Source organism: Sceloporus occidentalis, unplaced genomic scaffold (genome assembly GCF_023333645.1).
Source record: "Sceloporus occidentalis isolate IW3139 unplaced genomic scaffold, rSceOcc1.0.p SCAF_45, whole genome shotgun sequence".
Lineage (NCBI taxonomy): Eukaryota > Metazoa > Chordata > Lepidosauria > Squamata > Phrynosomatidae > Sceloporus > Sceloporus occidentalis.
This window is the reverse complement of record NW_028317025.1, coordinates 7795001-7816587: the sequence shown is the minus strand read 5'-3', so window position 1 is coordinate 7816587 and position 21587 is coordinate 7795001. Positions and strand designations below refer to the sequence as shown.

The 21587-nt window shown below is 42.4% G+C and overlaps 1 protein-coding gene across 1 annotated transcript in view; it reads left to right on the top strand.

The window, feature by feature from the left end:
- The window catches only part of LOC149289544 (uncharacterized), a 53404-nt gene that overhangs the window by 7237 nt on the left and 24580 nt on the right, over positions 1 to 21587 (top strand). The window contains exons 2-4 of the mRNA XM_089490622.1: positions 11142 to 11225; positions 14848 to 15547; positions 15632 to 16039. Coding sequence (XP_089346748.1) covers positions 11142 to 11225; positions 14848 to 15547; positions 15632 to 16039 — 1192 coding nt within the window. The remainder of the gene's footprint in view (positions 1 to 11141; positions 11226 to 14847; positions 15548 to 15631; positions 16040 to 21587) is intronic.

Here is a 21587-nt window from a genome sequence, read left to right as displayed (position 1 = left end):
CGTCTGCCATACACTGTGTGGCGGAGGACACCTGATTTAAAAGAGCTTAAGAGGCGATCAAGCTTCAATGACGTCTCTGAAATTCCTCGATAGCAAGGCATTCAGCAACACTGAAACCCCACCCCAGGATGCACTGTGACTGCTCCAAAAATAAGTATTTGAGCCCTTTGCAAAACATGACTTAGTACTTGGTGGCAAAACCCTTGTTGGCAATCAGAGGTCAGACGTTTCTTGTTGTTGGCCACCAGGTTTGCTCGGGAGGGATTTTGTCCCACTCCTCTTTGCAGATCCTCTCCAAGTCATTAAGTTTTTCGAGGCCTCCACAGATTTTCTATGGGATTAAGGTCTGGAGACTGGCTAGGCCACTCCAGGACCTTAATGTGCTTCCTCTTGAGCCACTCCTTTGTTGCCTTGTCTGTATGTTTTGGGTCATTGTCATGCTGGAATACCCATCCACAACCCATTTTCAATGCCCTGGCTGAGGGAAGGAGGTTCTCACCCAAAGTTTGACGGTACATGGCCCCATCTATATTCCCTTTGATGCGGTGAAGTTTTCCTGCCCCTTAGCAGAACAACACCCCAAAGCATAATGTTTCCACCTCCATGTTTGACGGTGTTCTTGGGGTCATAGGCATTCCTCCTCCTTCAAACGCAGCAAGTTGAGTTGATGCCAAATAGCTCGATTTTTGGTCTCATCTGGCAACTGTTTCATTCAGATGTTCATTGGCAAACTTCAGACGGGCCTGTACATGTGCTTTCCTGAGCAGGGGGACTTTGCGGGCGCTGCAGGATTTCAGTCTTTCACGGTGTAGTGTGTTACCAATTGTATTCTTGGTGACTATGGTCCCAGCTGCCTTGAGATCATTGACAAGATCCTCCCATGTAGTTCTGGGCTGATTCCTCACTGTTCTCATGATCATTGAAACTTCACGAGATGAGATCTTGCATGGAGCCCCAGACAGAGGGACATATACAGTTATTGTGTTTCTTCATTTTGCGAATAATCATACCAACTGTTGTCACCTTCTCACCAAGCTGCTTGACGATGGTCTTGTAGCCTATTCCAGCCTTCTGTAGGTCTACAGTCTTGTCCCTGACATCCTTGGACAGCTGTTTGGTCTTGGCCATGGTGGAGAGTTTGGAATCTTATTGCTTCTGTGGTTCAATTTCAATTGGGGGCGCTCATGTAAGAGAAACTAACAAAACAACAACAATAGTATAGACTGTTCAGACAATACGGTGTTAATTATATTGTGTCAATTGCACTCACAATAGTGCTGAAGGTTTGCATGTGTTTCTCATTCTCCTCTCATAGCAGGATTAGACTTCACTGAAGAGAGAGAGAGAGAGAGAGAGAGAGAAGGCACAACCAATAGTGTGATACTGTTTACAAAAGCTTGTGAATAGGATAGTAAATAGTTGCACTCACGGGATCCAATGCACAAAAAGTTATGTGCTAGGTGCGCTCAGGGAGGGGGGATGGGGGAACCCCACTGTGTCCAGGATCTCTCCTCCAAATGTTGTGGATGTTCAGGTCCGATCCCCCGAAGGCTGTGATACAGCACAAAAACTTCTTCTTTTTGAGGCGGCAGCTGTAAGAAAACAAAAGGGAAGTATTTTTAATAGTTATTTATTTAGCACACACTATTTTTGGGGTATATCGGTTCTCTTCACAATTTTTTTTTTTTTTTATTGCTTCTGTGGACATATATCTTTATACAGGTAACATGCTGCGATTAGGAGCACTCACTTTGCTAGTACCGGGTTGAACCCCCTTTTGCCTTCAGAACTGCCTTCGTTCTACATGGTGCTGGAAACATTCCTCAGAGATTTCGGTCCATAGGGACATGATGGCATCACGCGGTTGCTGCAGTTTTGTTGGCTGCTCATCCATGATGCGAATCTCCCGTTCCTCCACATCACAAAGGTGCTCTTTTGGATTCAGATCTGGATTCATTGGAGTACAGTAAACTAATTGTCATGTTCAAGAAACCAGTTTGAGATGATGTGATCTTTGTAGCCATCAGAAGATGGGTACACTGTGGTCATAGAGGGATGGACATGGTCAGCAACAATACTCACGCAGGCTGTCGCGTATAAACGATGCTGTCAGGAACCGCTTTTTCGCTGCCTGAACCATGGCTTTTTTATACTTGTGGCATCTAAATCTGCTACCACTAGTGGCCGCCCTCTGGAGCACTCAGAACTCATTTCTAGGATCAGGTGTGCCTTGTTACCTGGGTTGAGCCCTAGTCAATACATCCAGTTGGGCCTTGTTACCTGGAGTACCCTGCCTTTATGAACCTGCCCTTCAGTCAGGGCCTTTGTATTGAAGTCTGTGGACCTTTCTCCTGTGGCTCTGCACCTGTACCGTTCCTGGTTGCCTGCTTTGTGCCCTTCTAAGCGGGCTCTCTGCCTTTCGTGCCCTTCCAAGCGGGCTCCATGCCAAAAGAGTTATTACCGGTATTTATTTTGCCATACGTCCGGTTTCTTGCTTGTCCTGTTACATACATAAAATACATTGCATTACCTGGATTTCTGCTTGTGGTGTCTTTGTTTATATAATCATTAGGGCTGCAACTAACGCCCATACACCACTCTGGCTCCTCCCCCCTCCCATACTCCACTCTGCCTCCTCCCCCTCCCATACTCCACTCTGCCTCCTCCCCCCTCCCATACACCACTCTGCCTCCTCCCATACATCACTTTGCCTCCTCCCCCTCCCATATACCACTTTGTCCCCTCCCATACACCACTCTGCCTCCTCCCCCTCCCATACATCACTTTGCCTCCTGTCAGCCACGGAGGTTCACAAGACACCAGGGAGCCGGGTAGAGAGGCAGAGTGCCGTATGGGAGGGGGAGGAGCCAGTGGTGTATGGGAGGGTGGCTCCCATACACCCCTCTGACTCCTCCCCCCTCCCATACACCGCTCTGCCTCTCTACCCGGCTCCGTTACTGACAGGAACTTTCACTGCAGCTTCATAGAAGCCTCAGCTTAAGTGAAGATGAGTAACGGAGGCTGTCTGTGCGATGCAGACCCCCACCGGCTGACAGAGAGGATGATCCTCTGTCAGTCGGTGGGGGTCTAAACGATGCGCACAGACAGCCTCCGTTACTGCCCTTCACTTACGCTGAGGCTTCTATGAAGTCAGTAACGGAGCCGGGTAGAGAGGCAGAGTGATGTATGGGAGGGGGGAGGAGTCAGAGGGGTGTATGGGAGGGGGAGAGAGACGGAAGCGAGAGACCGGCCAACAGTGAGGGGAATCCAGGTCCCCTGCAGAGTTGCGGGGGATCTGGATTCTAGTGTTATAATCCGATCTCTGTTTGAGGTCGGATTATAATTTTTATAATTGATAAAAATCGATTCGATTAATCGATAATGAAAATCGTTGTCAACGATTTTCATTATCGATTTTATCGATTAGTTGTTTCAGCCCTAATAATCATGCACTATGGGTTACAGACCGAACCCCAAGTATCGCCTGCACATGGGCTCCTACCCGACCTGATCACCCGAGTCCTGACAGAATATAAAAGCCATTACAAGGAGTCTGCGGGGTTACTTTCAGTCATCAAAGTGATAGGAGAATGTCCTATCCATGTTTTTTATACCTGTGGCATCTAAATCTGATACCACTAGTGGCCACCCTCCGCCCTCTGGAGCACTCAGAACTAATTTCTAGGATCAGGTGTGCCTTGTTACCTGGGTTGAGCCCTAGTCAATACATCCAGCTGGGCCTTGTTACTTGGAGTACCCTGCCTTTATGAACCTGCCCTACCCTTCAGTCAGGGCCTTTGTATTGAAGTCTGTGGACCTTTCTGCTGTGGCTCTGCACCTACCTGTACCGGTCCTGGTTACCTGCTTTTTGTCCTTCCAAGCGGGCTCTCTGCCTTTCGTGCCCTTCCAAGCGGGCTCTCTGCCTTTCGTGCCCTTCCAAGCGGGCTCCCTGCCAAAAGACTTATTACCGGTATTTATTTTGCCATACGTCCGGTTTCTTGCTTAGACTGTATATGCTTGTCCTGTTATATACATAAAATACATTGCATTACCTGGATTTCTGCTTGTGGTGTCTTTGTTTATATAATCATGCACTGTGGGTTACAGACCGAACCCCAAGTATCGCCTGCACATAGGCTCCTACCCGACCTGATCACCCGAGTCCTTACAGATGCTGATTTGGTACTAAGGGTCCCAAAGTGTGCCAAGAAAATTTCCCCCACACCATTACACCACCACCAGCCTGAACCATTCATACAAGTCAGGATGGATCTATGCTTTCATGTTGTTTACGTCATGTTGTTAAGTCTGACCCTGACATCCTGTACTAATTGTAGCCTCAGTTTCCTGTTCTAACTGACAGGCACCCGGTGTGGTCTTCCGCTGCTGTAGCCCATGTGCTTCAAGGTTCAAAGTGTTGTGCGTTCAGAGATGGTATTTTGCATACCTTGTAACAAGTGGTTATATGAGTTACTGTTGCCTCTCTGTCATCTGGAACCAGTCTGGTCTTGACTTCGTCTACATGCCTATTTAGGCACGTGATTGGTTGATTAGCAATTTCTGTTAACAAGCAATTGAACAGGTGTTCCTAATAAAGTGCCCAGTGAGTGTATATGTATATTAAATTAGCGCCGTATCTTCCCAAAAATCCTGGCATGGAAAGAGTTACTAGCATTTCAAATACCTTTTAAAAGCGTTTAGGAGGCGATCAACGATTACCTCCTAAACTTAAATGGTGTCGCTGGAATGCCTCCATCAGGAGGCATTCAGCGACACCAAATACTTACCCCAGGACGGGCTGTGACCGCTCCGGAGAGCGGTCACAGCAGCCGCTTCAAGTGATCTTCGCCATCCGCAAGATGGCAGCCGCCCTGTAAACAAGTTGAAAAAGTTCACTAGATGGTCTCCGGACCCTCTAGTAGAATCTATTTAGTAGGTTTTTTCTTAAGCTTTTTTGGATGAGTAAAAGATTTTTTTTTTTTTAAAACACAGCCTGGTCCTTAAGGGGTTAAGTGAAAAAGTCGATCTTAGATTGCTTTCTAAGCTTGTTTAATGCCATGATGTTCAGGGCACGTCATTGGTCGTTAACAGGCTGTTTTTGCTTGACGTGCCTGGCAAGTCACTGCATAATTTGTTTTTAAATGTTACCACATTTTTCTTCATTTTTTTTTTCTTCAGATTTTAATAATCACATTGTAATAAGAAAGGAAGTTTCACATGATTGTGCAAGTCTCCTGGGATGGGGATCATGCCAGGGACTGCTTTGGGTGTGAGGCAGAACCATGCACTGGGAAGCGCATGGTTCTCGGTGCATCGTGATGGTGTGGAACATCATAAAAATTTTAAGACGTTAAAGGCATTTATTCAATTTGATAGCAGAATGTCTAAATTGATCTTTGCACAGTTATATTAATGAACAGGTCATCAGAGAGTGGCTGGTATTGTCCCTGTGTGTATGATGGTATCCTGTTCCCCTCAAAGACACATTTTCCTATTATGTTTTTTTGCCTGTGAGTTAATACCTCTTTTTATAACATGGCAATATCTTACCAGCCTTTGCTGTAGCTGACTGACATTGAACATTGAAATTTGTTGATTACAGTTATTCCCAATTCTTTTATTTAATGACTTCCATAATAAAACTCAAATTAAGGTATAATTTACATATTTATTTCCCAAAAATGCATAATTTTACATTTGTCAACATTAAATCTCATCTGCCACTTGGTTGCCCAGTCCTCCAATTTAACTAAATCTACTTGCAGGGAACTAAACATCTAATTCACGTTGTTTTACCTTGCTTCATTTTGTATTATGTGCAAACACGGACACAAGGCTTTTAACCCCTTCAATCCCCTATAGACGTACCGGGACGTCCAAAAAACGCCCACTAAGAAACCCCTATGGACGTCCAGCCCTTTGTGCAGCGTCGGACACATCCCTGCCGCTGCACGGGAGACCAGGCTGTCGTTTGACAGCCTGGACTCCCCATTGACAGCGGAAGCCGACTTTGCCGGCTTTCTGCTGTCCGATCGCCTGCGGGGATATCCTGCCCTCCGATGAGGCACAGAGACGCTGCGATCTCTGTGAGGACCTGCATAGAGATCACCGTGTGATCGGTACAGGGGGATCGCGGGGAGGGGAGTGAGAAACCATCTCTCTGAGAAAAAAACGGTTAGTCATTTAAAAATATTAAATAAATCATTAAAATAATATAAATAATACTAAAAAAAAATTATAATGTGAGCTGTGATGTCACCTGTCTAACCAGGTAAAAAAAAATATATAAAAAATGCAAAAAAATTTAAAAAAATTAAAATAAAAAAAAAATATATAAAAAAAGATAATAAAAAAAAAAAAATCTTAAAAAAACCTTACATCCCATTGCCCTAGCATAACATCTAGCCAGTATAACCCTCCTGCCCCCGTTCACAACCCCCAAACCCGTTAAGCCATAGGCATAAAAATTATACCTAATTTTACCCAATAGTATGCTCCCTGGTGCTGGGAAAGTCTGGGAAATCTATATAAATTAGGTATTTCTGACATCAGGACACCTGAATTGATAAACTTGGAGGGGATTTTCCATCACTTTACCTAATTTTGTGAGGATTCAGAGGGAAAATGTAAAAAAAAATTTGTTTATTTTTCTAATCTTCGCTAGTTTTTACTAAATTTCTCATTCTAAATTTTCAGCTAATCATCCAACTATGGTATCAAACGAAAGCGCTATCTCTCCTTGAAAAAACAACATATAGTTTACATGGGTACACTATTCACAGGAAAAGAGAATAATCGCTAAACCGACATACTGCAAAATTGCTCTGGGCTTTGAGGTACCAAAAACCCCTGGGATTGAAGGGGTTAAATATCCACTGTAAGATTATAAAAACACTTAGTACAAGTGGACCTAGGACAAAACCCTTGTGTATGCTTTTCTATTGACAACAATTCTCTTGAATCAATCTTTAACCCACTTTTTAATCCAGGTGCAAAAATGTTGCCTAATAACCTTTTAGGAGTAACTGTATTGAATGCTTTAGAAAAATATCAATAAAAAACATCTACTGGAGTACGATGGTCTATTTTACAGCTGGATTATCAAACAGCCCCCCAACAATCTGTCGGCCCAGTCCACAATTTGTCAATCCCGATCACCTGGTGGACGGCGAACTATTAGGCGTTCAGGGTCTTGGGGGTAGATTACACAATCTACATTCTTTATAATTGAATCCTCTATCACCACAGCCTGTCTAGCCTTCATAGACTTTGCATCTCCTTCTGTGCTCGTGAATTAGCCCGCTCCAACTGTCAAACACGTTGGGTTGCGCAATCCCAGAAAAAGCCTTCCTAATCCGCCTCTACCCATTCTCCACCCTCACTAGCACTGACCACAGCCAGTACCTGTTCAGCAGTAAGCATTTCTCCATGTTAGTGTTGCCAGTTGCCCTTTTAGATCCAGTATGTTTGATTCTGATTCTTACACTTATCATAGCAATACAGTGTTAGGGGCACCTGCTGCTGCAGTAGCTACATGTAACAAGATGTCCACCAGAGGCGTTTTTCCAGCATTGTGATAAGGCAGTTAATGTTAGATCCACATTTGATGTTACGTCCTATGACGTCACGCTTTTTTGTCACATTGAAAATGCCACAGCGGAGCTTGATACCTCAAGACACACGATTTGGTGAGGGTGCGTTGAGCATACCAATAAGTTCTTGTCCCTCGAAACCACCCACTTATTTTTCAGTGTACATTGGAGGAAATTATTTTTGCCTCCCCACATGCTTTGGTTAGAGCAGGGGCGTCCAACATGCGGCCCGCAAAACCTCGAGGTGCGGCCCTCGTGAGATCAGCAGCCAGGATCACAAGAGCCCTGCTGCTTACTTGTGGGAGGGTCTATTCTCTGCTCCAGTCCTGCCTCCTCTGTGGGGAGAACGGGGGAGGCCGCTCCCCCTGCTGAAGTCTGTGAGCGGCATCGAGAGCTGTAGAGCAGGTAAGGGGGTGGGGGAGGTTGTGTGAATGAGTATGTCTGATTGAGGGAATGAATGAGTTTGTGTGTGTGTGATAGCATGGATGTGTAAGTGTTGGACCCTAGGCATGATGGGACTATGATTGCTCTTAGCAATCACACTCCTATCAAGCCAAGTCAGCCAGCTAGCTGCCCCCCTTGTGTATTGTGCTGCCAGCAGTATGGGCTCTGCACTTACAGCCACCCTGTACCAGCACGTATTGGCTGACTTGGGATGATAGGAGTATGATTGCTAACAGCAATCACAGTCCCATCATGCCTAGGTTCCAGCATTTACTGGTTGCCTGGGTATAAAAAGAGTGTGTTTGCTGTTAGCAATCACACTCCTATCATGCCAAGTCAGCCAGTACGTGCTGAAACCTGGCTAGCTGCCCCCCTTGTGTATTGATGCTGCCAGCCGTATGGGGTCTGCACATACAGCCACCCTGTAACAGCATGTATTGGCTGACTTGGGATGATAGGAGTGTGATTGCTAACAGCTAATAGCAATCTGCTAACAGCAATCACAGTCCCATCATGCCTAGGTTCCATCATTCACTGGTTGCCTGGGTATAAAAAGAGTGTGTTTGCTGTTAGCAATCACACTCCTATCATGCCAAGTCATATTGGGTTTTTTTGTCCAATTGTGGTGTGTTACTTTTAATAAAAGTGTGGTTACACACTAAAATTGGACAAAAAATACAATGCCCAGCCAACCAGTGCATGCTGGAATCTGGGTATGCCTGAGATTGCTGTTAACAATCATAATATATCATTTTTTTTGTACAATTTTGGTGTGTAACTTACTTTTATTAAAAGTGTGTGGGGGGGTCACTTTCAGTTTCGGCTAAGTGAACCCTGAATTTTCTGTTTTGGTCCAGAATTTTCATTTTAGTGCATCCCTAAAATAAATAGAATAAAATAATAAAATAAAATAACTATTTTATTTTTACTTATCCAGAATCCTGAATTTGTAGGCCCAGAAATCCCAGAAATCAGTGAGAGGAAAAGTAAAGGTTTTGTGTCATTTACTTTATTTTAATCGGCATATCTTATTAAAGGCCATATTTTCTCTCAGTGAAAAATGAGTGCGGCCCTCGCACGTATACAATTGTGATGAAGTGGCCCACTGCAGAAAAAACTTGGACACCCCTGGGTTAGAGGAACAGGGTGTATGGTGGCACTTAGCTTACTGGGTCCCTGGGTGGACTTTCTTGCAGGTTGCCTCGTGTCATGCCCAGCTGGATGTAACCTTGGCTTAGCTCCTTTTCCTGTCTACAGCCTAAATATGATCTCTTGGGGTGGCTTTACATTTGGGTGCCAACCTAGGCCTCCCTCTCTTGGTGGTGGAGAATAGGCCCTTGGATGGTGTTTGGAATTCCCCCTTGCTAGCGGGGTTGTCCTCCAACAACTGGAGATGCTTAAGAAGGCTCTTTTTTTGTCAAACTAATCTCAAATTCCTTAAACTTTTCCAGTTCTAGAAGCATTTAACCAATTTTTCAGATTGGCTCCTTTGATTTAGAATCAGACTCTTTTCTCTAGAAGGGTTAAAAGACTTTACCTTTAGTGATGACAAGACACTGTTCTTTAATTTCTCAGGGCCAATGCAGCAGTAGCTAAATCTAAGATCTTACTTTGCTGACAGAAAGGCAGAGGGACCATGCCTTAGGAATTTGTTCAGTTCCGGTTACTTACTTTGGTTACTATCTTAAAGTTTTTCTCAGTTGTTGTTACCCACCTCAGGTGGTCGGGGATCCAGGTAGTTCCTTATCTGATCGACTGACTGCTCCATCCTCTGTAGTCCCACTTCAGCAACACAATTCAGCTTTTGAAATGTCTTGGCTGGAGGTGATCGGCTGGAAATACTATACAACAGAAAGCTTTTCTTTTGTGTACAGGAGTCAGTACTCCGGCACCTTTAGAAAGATGGTGGTCTTATATGGATTTATGTCTGTATCCAAGATGTCAGTTGGTTAGGGCTCATCCTCTGCTCAGGGTTTGGGATCTACCTTCTGTTCACGTGAGATTGTCTCTTCAGCGGTGGTTAAGATACAGTCATGTCATATCTGTCTTGGCATGCTCCACTGTGGATTATAATCTCAGATGGCAGAACTAATGTGGTTTATCTGAAACCACCAAGGGGTCACAAGGAGCGATGTTCAAAAAGAGCTGGTAGCTCGCATTTTTCCCTGGGTGGAGGTCAGTTCATCCTGTCTTGCAGTCATACACATTCAAGGCTCTTTGAATCTTCAGTTTGGATTACCTGTTTAGACTGCAGATCCATCTAGAGAATGAAGTTTGCATCCTAAGAGGTTTCAAACAATCATCTCTTGCTTAAGTCATCTTTAGGTCTGATGGCATCAGCATCAGACAGAAAGACAGAAGTTTATTTCACCTCTCATTGTTGAAACATAGGATTTGATGGTCTAATGAGAACCATTTGTCCCATCTAGTCTTCCCAAATGGGTGGGGCAGATGTTGTTCTTCAACCGTTTTACCTCCCAGATCATCCAGACCTGCTCTACCAGGGATCAGTCCTTTATCACGAGTTCAGACTATAGCCTAGAGATTGAACATTGGTATATATCATTGCCAGTGTTGCCAGGGATCCGAAGGAAATGTTAAATTTCTACCTGGGATTTGTCTTTCTTGTGTATCACAATATTTTTTGTTGAATGAACACTGCAGGGGGGTACATACAAAAATAGTCTTATATTACTCATATCTGCTACTTATGACTTTTCTGCAATTCTTTGTTTAACAGATCCTCCTAAGGAAGTGTATATTTTTCGGGAAATACAATTAGATTATTGTGTAATTCTTAAGAATTTGATCTACTTATCTATAACTACCAATTGTGTGATTGTAAAGGATTTTGTACAACCTTCAGGCTTCATGTGTTACATTTCAAACGACTTTTAAAATGAAATACAAAAACAGTCAAATATATTGTTGCTAGGCAAAAAAGAAATAATGGAATTACAATATGTCCTTTCTTTGTTCTGGCATTTAGAATTTTTTCTAAAATACAAACGCTACAGATTTGTTTGTTGCAGAAATGTATGTAAAACTTTTATGTATCCACTTATTTGAAGTGTTTGTTACCCCTAAACATACCTTTGTTTGCAGGCTATGAATATGAAAAACCAAATATTATAGTGAAGATTGAGAAAGGCGAGGAGTCTTACGTGGAACAGTCTCATCATTCACCAAGTAAGATAGGTAGACATATTAAAAACATATATTTGAATAAAGAATACTTGCATTAAAAAGTAGTTATGCTAACACTTATCTGTTTTTTCCCCTATCCTTTTTGTCAAGAAGTGAATGGAGCAATGTGTAAATGAAAATACTTGGTTTAAGGTTCTGAGCTTAGCATCATATAGTGAAGTAAAAAAATTATTTGATCCCCTGCTGATTTTGTAAATTTGCCCACTGACAGACATTTAGTCCATAATTTTAATGGTAGGCTTATGTGAACAGTGACAGACAGAAAAACAACAAAATCTAGAATAACGCATTTCGAGTTCGTTATAAATTGATTTGAATTTTACTCAATCAGCAAGATGTCTGGCTCCCAGGTGTCTTTTATACAGGTAACCAGCTCAGATTTAGGCGCACTATCTTAAAGGGAGTGCTCCTAATCTCAGCCTGTTACCTGTATAAAAGACACCTGTCCACAGAAGCAATCAATCATTCAGATTCCAAACTCTCCACCATGGCCAAGACCAAAGAGCTATCCAAGGATGTCAGTGACTAGGTTGTAGACCTACACAAGACTAAAATGACCATCGTCAAGCAGCTTGGTGAGAAGGTGTGGTTATTTGCAAATGGGAGAAACACAAAATTACTGTGAATCTCCCTTGGTCTGGGGCTCCATGCAAGATCCCACCTTGTGGAGTTTCAATGATCATGAGAAAGGTGAGGAATCATCCCAGAACTACACAGGAGGAACTTGTCAATGAGCTCAAGGCAGCTGGCAGCATAGTCACCAAGAAAACATTTGGTAACACACTACGCCGTGAAAGACTGAAATCCTGCAGCGCCCGGAAGGTTCCCCTGCTCAAGAAAGCACACGTACAGGCCTGTCGGACGTTTGCCAATGAACATCTGAATTATTCATAAGAGAACTGGGTGAAAGTGTTGTGATCAGATGAGACCACAATTGACCAATTGGCATCAGCTCGCTGTGTTTGGAGGAGGAGGAATGCTACCTATGACCCCAAGAAAACCATCCCCACCTTCAACATTATGCTTTGGGGGTGTTTTTCTGCTAAGGGCACAGGCCAACTTTACCGCATCAAAGGGACGATGGATGGGGCAATGTACTGTCAAATCTTGGGTGAGAACCTCCTTCCCTCAGCCAGGGCATTGAAAATGGGTCATGGATGGGTATTCCAGCATGACAATGACCCATATGCCAGGCTGATTGCCCACACAATCCATCTATCAATGGCGCGCTTGGAAATGTTCAAACCCCTGCTGGAGCTGGATTAAGACACAAACAGGTGAGAGGATTTACGCAGGAGTCCGTTCCAGATAAATAGTGAGGTATCTCTTAAAGTCTAGAGTATGCAGCGGTTCCTCTTCAGCAGATCGGGAAGATGAGAAAAAAAAAAAAAAAAAAGGTAGGCAGCACAATTTCTTGGTTTCTGTGAAAGGCTGACTGGACCTTTGGTGTAAATTCTGGAGGCAGACATAGGACAACCTTCTCCGGGAAGAAACGCAGGAATGGTTCTTGCATAGACAGAGCCTGAAGTTCACCGATATGTCTAGCGGAGGAAATAGCTACCAAAAACGCAATCTTCAGAGACAGCAAATGAAGAGAGATTGCAGCAACATGAGTCTATGAAGGACGAGATTAAGGTCCCAGGGAACCATCTTGGCGACAATGGCTCTAGAAAACCGTCTGACTGAAAGAGAAACAAGATCAACACCCAGTAAGGCACTAATGGCAGAAATCTGGACCTTGATAGTAGATGGTTGTAGAACAAGGTCAAAACCCTCCTGCAAAAACTCCAGAATCGATCCTGGGGAACAGGAGGAAGGAAGAATCCTTCTGGAACCACACCAATTGCAAAACTTCTTTCAGATTTTAATATATTTGAGGGAGGTAACCTTCTTCCTACTGCAAAGAAGAGTCTCAGAGAAACCCTGAGCCCTCAGGATCTTATGCTCAACCTCCAGGTTGTCAGCTGGAAGATCTCTGGATTCGGATGTAGAAACTGGCCCTGAGGAAGAAGGTCTCTCCAAGCAGGGAGCCTCAGAGGGCTTCTGACACTGAGATTGATCAAGTCCGTATACCATACGCTCTTCGGCCAGTCTGGAGCGATGAGGATAACAGATGGAAAAATCGTTCTTGATCTTTTGCAGAACCTTGGAAATCAGCGAAACGGTAGGAAAAACGTAGGCAAGACGGAAATTCCAGGTCTGGGTGAAGGCATCTACTGCCGAAGGATGATCCCGAGGATTGAGGGAGAAGAAGGCCAGAATCTGAGCATTAACTCTGGAGGCCATAAGGTCGATTTTTCAGGTAAGCCCCACTGCTGGACAATAAGCCTGAAGGCCCGAGGGTGCAGAGCCCACTAACCACTCAGAACAGGAGTTCTGCTGAGGAAATCCGCTCGAGAGTTCAAAGTTCCTTTGAGGTGATTTGCAGTTAGGATAATCGAACGAGCCAGGAAGACAGGGGCTCCTGGTGAGGTCTGATAAGAACCTCCACAGGGAAAAGAAAGGAACTGTTTTTCCATTTCTCCCCTTCTTCAGATGAAATCTCCTCTACCTCAGGATAATCAAACTGAGGCTGACAGTTCTTGCTCTGTCACAAGGTGAGGATAGGAAGGTACAGGGATAGCTTGATGAAAGGCAGAGAAGGTGGACTGCATATCCTCTTTAAGCCAGGTCAAACTCCGTTCCTCCAGCCGCCTCAGAATCCGCAACCGACTTTAGGCAAGTTGTACAAAGCTTCTTCCTGGAATCTTGCAAGGCTTTGTGACAGCCGGAGCACCGAGCATGTTTGGATTTCAACAGCGGCTCAGAGAGGTAAGTGCGCGCGGGCAGTGCTGGCACCAGACGTCCGGCTATAGTGCCAAAGGTATCACCCACTAAGGGCCCAGGGAACCGGCTCTACCTAGAGCCGAAGAAAATAACAAACGGGAGACGAGTCCTCCCTACCTGATGTAGGGCAGGAGAAAAACTGGGGATATCAGGAGGGGAAGGGCTTGTAAATGTTTTGGAGTCTGGCCCTATCTCGGATATGGAGGAGGAGTCTATCTGTAGTGTCACCCTGGCATTGCAGGGAAAATCTTAATGACTTAATGAGAGGATCTGCAAATAGGAGTGGGACAAAATCCCTCCTGAGATGTGTGCAAACCTGGTGGCCAACTACAAGAAACGTCTGACCTCTGTGATTGCCAACACGAGTTTTGCCACCGAGTACTAAGTCATGTTTTGCAAAGAGGTCAAATACGTATTTCTGAGTAAAATGCGAATCCATTTATAACTTATTTGAAATGCGTTATTCTGGATTTTGTGTTGTTGTTCTGTTTTTTACTGTTCAAATAAACCTACCATTAAAATTATAGACTGATCATGTCTTTGTCAGTGGGCAAACATACAAAATCAGCAGGGGATCAAATTTTTTCCTTCACTGTATATTCTAGATTTCTTTGGGTGTACGTAACTATGGATTTGTAGCTACTGTACGTACACCATATAGCTTAACATATTTCTAAATGAACCGTTTTTAAAACTACAACATACTGTATATGTCATTATAGATATAGACTAGTGTGGCTGCATGCAATTAAGCCATTCTCTATTCCTTTCTTAACAGATTATGTATCCATGCTGAACAAACTGAGAAAAAAATCTACGCCTCTTGACTTGCCAGACCAGGTTTTTGAGGATATGGCAATATCTCAATATTTTCCTATAGAACATGGAAGCAAGGAAAGTATGAAAAAGTCCAAGCTAACACCGGACCAATCAAATTCTTCACAAGGAACAAATGTAGGTGACCTCAAAATGAGCAGACGAAGGTCATCTAGAAGAAAATCACACAGTGTTACAAAACATATATGGGATTCAGAGTCTCCAGAAAGATTGTGCTCTTTGGAGCTATCTGAGGATCCAGATCAGTCTGTTCGGAGAAAGAGACATTATGTGTGTGATCAATGTGGAAAAAACTTTGGTCGCAGCTCAGTGCTTCGGAGACATCAAAGGGCTCATTCTGGAGTGAAACCCCATTCATGCACTGAATGTGGGAAAAAATTTGTTCAAAAATCTCAACTTGTTGAACACCAGCGTACTCACACTGGTGAGCGACCATATATGTGCTCTGAATGCAAAAAGACGTTTAGTTTGAGCTCACACTTGGTTCAGCATCGTAGAATCCATACAGGAGAAAGGCCATACGTTTGCTCTGAATGTGGAAAAAGTTTCATTCGTGGTTCTGATCTTGTCCAACACCGTAGAATTCACACAGGGGAAAGACTATTTCCATGCTCTGAGTGTGAGAAAAGGTTTACTCACCAGTCAGCCCTTCGTCAGCATCGCAGGATACATTCAGGAGAGCGGCCGTACAGTTGTGAAAAATGTGATAAGAACTTCAACCATAGCTCTCATTTAGTAAGGCACATGCGAACTCATACAGGAGAAAAACCGTATACATGTACTGAATGTGGGAAGAGCTTCAGTGACAGTTCGCATTTGGTTAACCATCAGCGAATGCACACAGGTGAGAAACCCTACACTTGCAAAGAGTGTGGGAAATGCTTCACTTATAATGCTGGCCTCATACTGCACAGAAGAACCCACACCGGGGAACGACCGTATGTCTGTAACAAGTGTGGGAAAAGCTTCAAAGGCAGCACTCACCTTCTTAGACACAAAAGGATCCACACAGGTGAAAGGCCATATGCATGCACAGACTGTGGGAAGACTTACACTGATAGCTCTCATCTTGTCAGTCACAGGAGAAAGCATACAGGTGAGAAGCCTTACAGCTGCACAACCTGTGGGAAACAGTTTGCTATGAAGGCACATCTTGCTCAGCATCTGATTATTCACACTGGAAAACAGCCATATGAATGTACAGACTGCAGTAAACGTTTTACTTGGCATACTTCTCTTATCCAGCACCAGAGAATTCATATTGGAGAGAAACCATATGAATGTACTGAATGTGGCAAAGGTTTTGCTCAAAAATCAACACTTTCTGTACATAAGAAAACCCATAGTGGGAAATTGACAGTTATGTAAACATATATCATTTTACAATTATAAGTGCTGTATAGTATTTATTGAGAATTTATACTCAGAGTATAAATTCAGAGTTTCTCAATTTCAGTGTTCTAGTACCCAGTGCATATTTAAGACATCTCCTTAGCATCCACAGATCCCTGACTGTCTCTGGTACTTGTACTAATTAGACCTAATTCGTCCTGAAACTGCACTGTTGGACACCAACAGCTACAATGTTTTTTTTATGTAACTATCCCTGCCTGGCATTAAAAATTTACTTTGGGAAATAGTATTTTCTAAGGAGAGCAATCTCTTCATACTGGATGTTTATATGTGCATGGTTTTACACAAAAAGAAATGGGATTTTATTCTCCTAACTATCTTCATGAATTTTATGTTTCATTTTAATGTTTTTGTGAACTATGTACTAGTTGAGCTGTACTGTAATATACATTCTTCTTTGGTGAAACTGTTAAGGTTCAATGCATATGGAATCTGCAGCATGCTAGAAAATGTATCATTTTTATAATAGTCTTTAACATTATCCTGTGGTATGAATTACTATGTTTTTCTTTTCCTCTTTTTAAATGTTTACATGTGTACATAGTCATAAAGGCTACAGTAGAAATTAGTTGGAGCTACACCAGGCATGCACCCTGGTTTTGTATTACAGATTCAAAACCATGTTCACAAAACAATATGTATTAATTAAATTGATTTTTAAATGAAAGCATGTAAATACATTACTGTGTAAAAGTTTTCAACATCATCAAGTCTGTCTTGGATTACATGGAGAGAGAAGCAACCGATTTAGGCTGCCTAAATCCACAGAAGAGCTGTGGTTAGTTATCCAAAATGTTTGGAACAACCTTCCCTAAAAAACTGTGTGCAAGTGTACCTAGAAGAATTGGTGCTGTTTTAAAGCCAAAGGGTAGTCGCACAAAATATTGATTTGCTTTAGATTTTTCTTCTGTCCACTCACTTTGCATTTTGCTAAATAAACCATTTACATGTCTGTTTTTGAAAGCATTCTTACTTTACAGCATTTTGTTCACAGCTGCTTAAAGCATTGCAGAGAATCCACTCTTAACAGACATCACTTATGTTATGGAAAAAATGCTAGTGGCGCCATAACTTTGCAGTTCTTTTAAGGAAACATGAGAGACTGAGTTGGGCATTTTAGTGTTTATTCACTAAAAAGGTAGTTGGCAGGAGTGGTTGCTGGAGCAGTTGCAGTTTCATCTCTATGGCTTCTTTAACCATTATGAAGGGTGAACCCCTGTGAGCTTCTGTCCCAGGAATAGCATGGATGGCCATGTATAAAGCATCTTCTAAATTAGTGCTCCTCAACAGTCCAGAATTTAGACATTCTGGATTGTAGGCTCGTTTGAGCAGGGCTCTCCTCACCTGTTGTCTCTGTAAGTCAATTTTTTATGTTACATACTACTTGTTATGTCCTGTCTACCCATTGTACAGCGCTATGGAATTTGATGGCTCTAGATAAAACAAATTTAAAAAAAATAGGTTTGTCTAGGGTGTTTAACCTCTTGACAACAATTGAGATGCCAGACACGCCATAACTTCAAACGGGTGAAGAAAGCGATCTACAATCGATCTCTTCACCCAAATGTGGATGTCGAGGCATTCAGCAACACCAAGATCGGCACCAGGGGCCCCGTGTGCCCTCCCCCATGATGTCAACGTCTGCCATATATGGTATTGCAGCAGACTCCTGGTTTAAAAGAGTTTAGGAGGCCATCAGTGAGGCATTCAGTGACATTGAAAACCCACCCCAGGACGCATTGTTACCACTGTGAGAGATTTACCCTCTTGCAAGATGGTGGCATCCTTTAAAAAAAAAAAAAGTTCCCAAGTGGGTCTCTTAAGACCCTCCCATTGACCCATGCAAGTCAATAATGTGATTAGTAAAATAAATGAAAACTATATATATTTATATGTATATATAAACAGTCTTTGTCAAACTTTGTGATAGCAATTTTTTTTTTTTTTTTTTTTTTTACGTTCTACTTCAGTTATGAATTTACAGCTCCTGGTCTATGTCACTCAACATCCCAATATGTGTTCAGCAACATCTCCCGAGTACAGTGATACCACTATGTACATAAAGTTTATTTTTATGAGCAAGTCCTAAAATTAGCTCTATATCTTTACAAATAATTTTAGCATGGAAAGAGTTATAATACTAGCATGTTAAATGCCAATGGCGTGTTTTATCTAGTTTTATAAAATGTATGATTTGATAGGAAAAGTCGAATTGGCCCGGTCCAAAGATGTCCCAAAAATAGGACATGATCAATACAGACAGCACCTTTATTGTATGAGCAGGGTATTCACCCAACACCCTGAAATGTAGCAAAGAAGTACGAGGTGCTCAGCAATGTGAGTAAATTAGTGCAGTTTTATTTCCACACGAGTGGCGACGTTTCAACCCAATAGGGTTTTTTCTCAAGCCATGGCTTAAAATACTAGCATTTGAAATACCCTGGGGTGTCTAGTTTTAAAAAATATATGATTTGATGGGGCTGAATTGAATTCGATGCCTTCAAATAGGTTCCAAATAGCACATGGGGCAGGATTACCAGATTTGGAAAAAATGGTTTTTAAAAGCAAAACGGTTGTAATTATTGCCCTATAACGTGCTGAAAAAAGCATAAAAACATTGGGTATTTCTAAACTCGGGACGAATAGTAGAATGTATTTAGCAGGTTATTTTTATTAGCTTTTATAGATGAGTAAAGGATATTTAAAATTTTCACCATATATGGGAAAGAAGAAAACTATAGCTAAACACGAGCACCGCAGAAATGTTAAAACAAAATCAGCCACTGTCATGAAGGGGTTAAGGTATTTTTGTTTTTTTAATTTTGCAACACCATAGACATACCTGAGTAATACCTAAATCCTGGACTATTAGGTGTGCCTTGAGGAGAGGGTTGATGAGTACTGTTCTAATTGAAAGCCCGTTAGAGGAGGGCTCTCCTTACTTCTGTAAGTCAAATTGTTATGCACTACTTGTTATGTCCTGTTTACCCATTGTATAGTGCTGTGGAATATGATAGCACCATATAAAACAAACAGTAAGACTTGATATCCATGAGTTTTTAAATTGTAAAATTCACCTCACTGATTGTATGTCATCCAGGTCCAGCTCGGCCTTTCTTTCAGATGTGCCAGGGATGGCCTTTTATGTTATGATGGAGCTGCCTATATTCAAGTTGGTATACCCAGAAATTGTGATTGCTTTAAGGCCATTTAGAAGTTGGCGAACATTACCACATTAGTTTGTGTTCCCAAAGACCTCTCAACAGTTAGTATACATTGTAACATTACTGTTTTGTTTCTTCTGACGCCTTTGGTTAAACAGAGGAGAGAAAAAACATCTGTTTTTGGAAGATTTGTGGTGGTTGTGGTTGCCACCTGAAAAAGGTATGTGGGGGTGTCTTTGAAATCTTCAAGGGGTGTGCTTTTGGGGAATGTGTGGGTTATTTCTGGTGTTTAGTGGTACTTTTCCAACCAAAATCACAAGGGACACAATTTTAGTTTAGCCGTTAATTTTTTGGCTTGAAAATGCTTTGTGCGCCCATGATTTGAGGGCATGTTGTGACTGTGATAATGTAATGTAACACAGAGTATTGTGTTACATTACATTATGGATTATCATATGTATTTTTTTTCCAGCTAACATTTGACAAATACATAATTATATATCCTGATGCTCTATTTGTTTCCCAAGAAAAAATAAAATGTCCGAAAAATATGTAATGCAACATGTTTTGACATAGTACTTGGTGGCAAAACCCTTGGTGGCAATAATATTTTTATATATATTTACTTATATTTATAATTAATTTATTCTATTATTAATTTATTCTTATCTACATTTGCATATGTTTCTATGTATTTATTTACCAGATGTGATTGATAGGTGATTTTAGCTCATAATAAATTGAATTTTCTTAACAAAAATGTCTGTAAGCAAGTCAATTTTTTTCAACTTGAACGTTTTTTATGGATATTTTAATATGGGTGCTCTTTATGAATGAACATTAAAAAACACCCTATATGGATAACAATATCGGACAATTGCACTTTAAGGAATCCTACCCGACAGGCTCAATACAGCTGCCTATAAAAAGGCGATGGAGAGGAGATGTCAGCATGCATCTGAGGAAGCCTGATTGGGCGAAACGCGTCATGCACACAGGCGTCACGCCCACCCGGAAGTAGCTCAAACTACACAGACGGAGCACTGAACTTCGATTTTGTACGTGAGCATATTGGTTTTTTTATTACTGATTAATTGTTATCTCTGTTTTTAAACAGCTCCCTCTCCATCTGATCTCTATATATCCCGAGCTGACACTCATGGCGGAGTTGCCACAAAACGAGCAATAAACATTGAACGAAACATCTTCATTGTAAGCTGTGGATACCAAAATAACAGACACCACATTGGATCCCGTTACCCCGACAAAACGCCTTATAGTTTGAGCAAACTGGGTTGCTCAACCCATTGTGAGTGTATATCCTATGGGAGGAATCAGTATCTTCTTTGTACATATGGAATTATACTATATTCATATATGCATATTTTCTGTTTTTCACATGTGAATCTGATGAGGGTCATACAGAAGACACTACTTGCTCTTTGAATTTAGGTATATAACTTCTCTACCCAAGTGCACATTATTCACTATTGGTGTCACATTGAAAGAGTAGATATATGTAAAGTGTTAGTGTAATGAAGATTGCATAGCACTTTATTAATTTTTTAAGAATCCAGTAGACAAGCCGAGATCAAAAACCAGGTGAGCATGCAATACCAAAAATGGACACTAGAGGGATATACACTAAGGAAAGACCTTAGCAGCTTAATATACTGCAGTAGGTGACAGGTGCAAAGGTTTTATGGGGTAGAAGATCCCATCCCATCCCAACCCGGCCCCTAGCCCCTCCCTATATTCTGCTAGGCTAGTGCCATCCTATGACTCCCCCTCCAGTGAAGATACCACAGCGGATGCCCAGACATGCCCCCCCCCCACAACAGGTACTTGTGGACAGATGATGCGGCCTAGGACACTATGGCACCGACCTCTGTCGGCTCATTGAGTAAACGACGACGGCTCTAGGAGGTAAGGACCCCCAGCATGCTCCGGTAGTGGGGCCAGGAGCCTGACACCTCCTATCTGGCAGCCGGTGGACATCTGTGCAATGCGCGCAGACAACCTCTGCTACTGCCCTCCACGGAGTGACAGTGTGACATGACCTTCCGGTGCTCTATCATAGAAGCTCCAGTGAAAGTGACGGGCA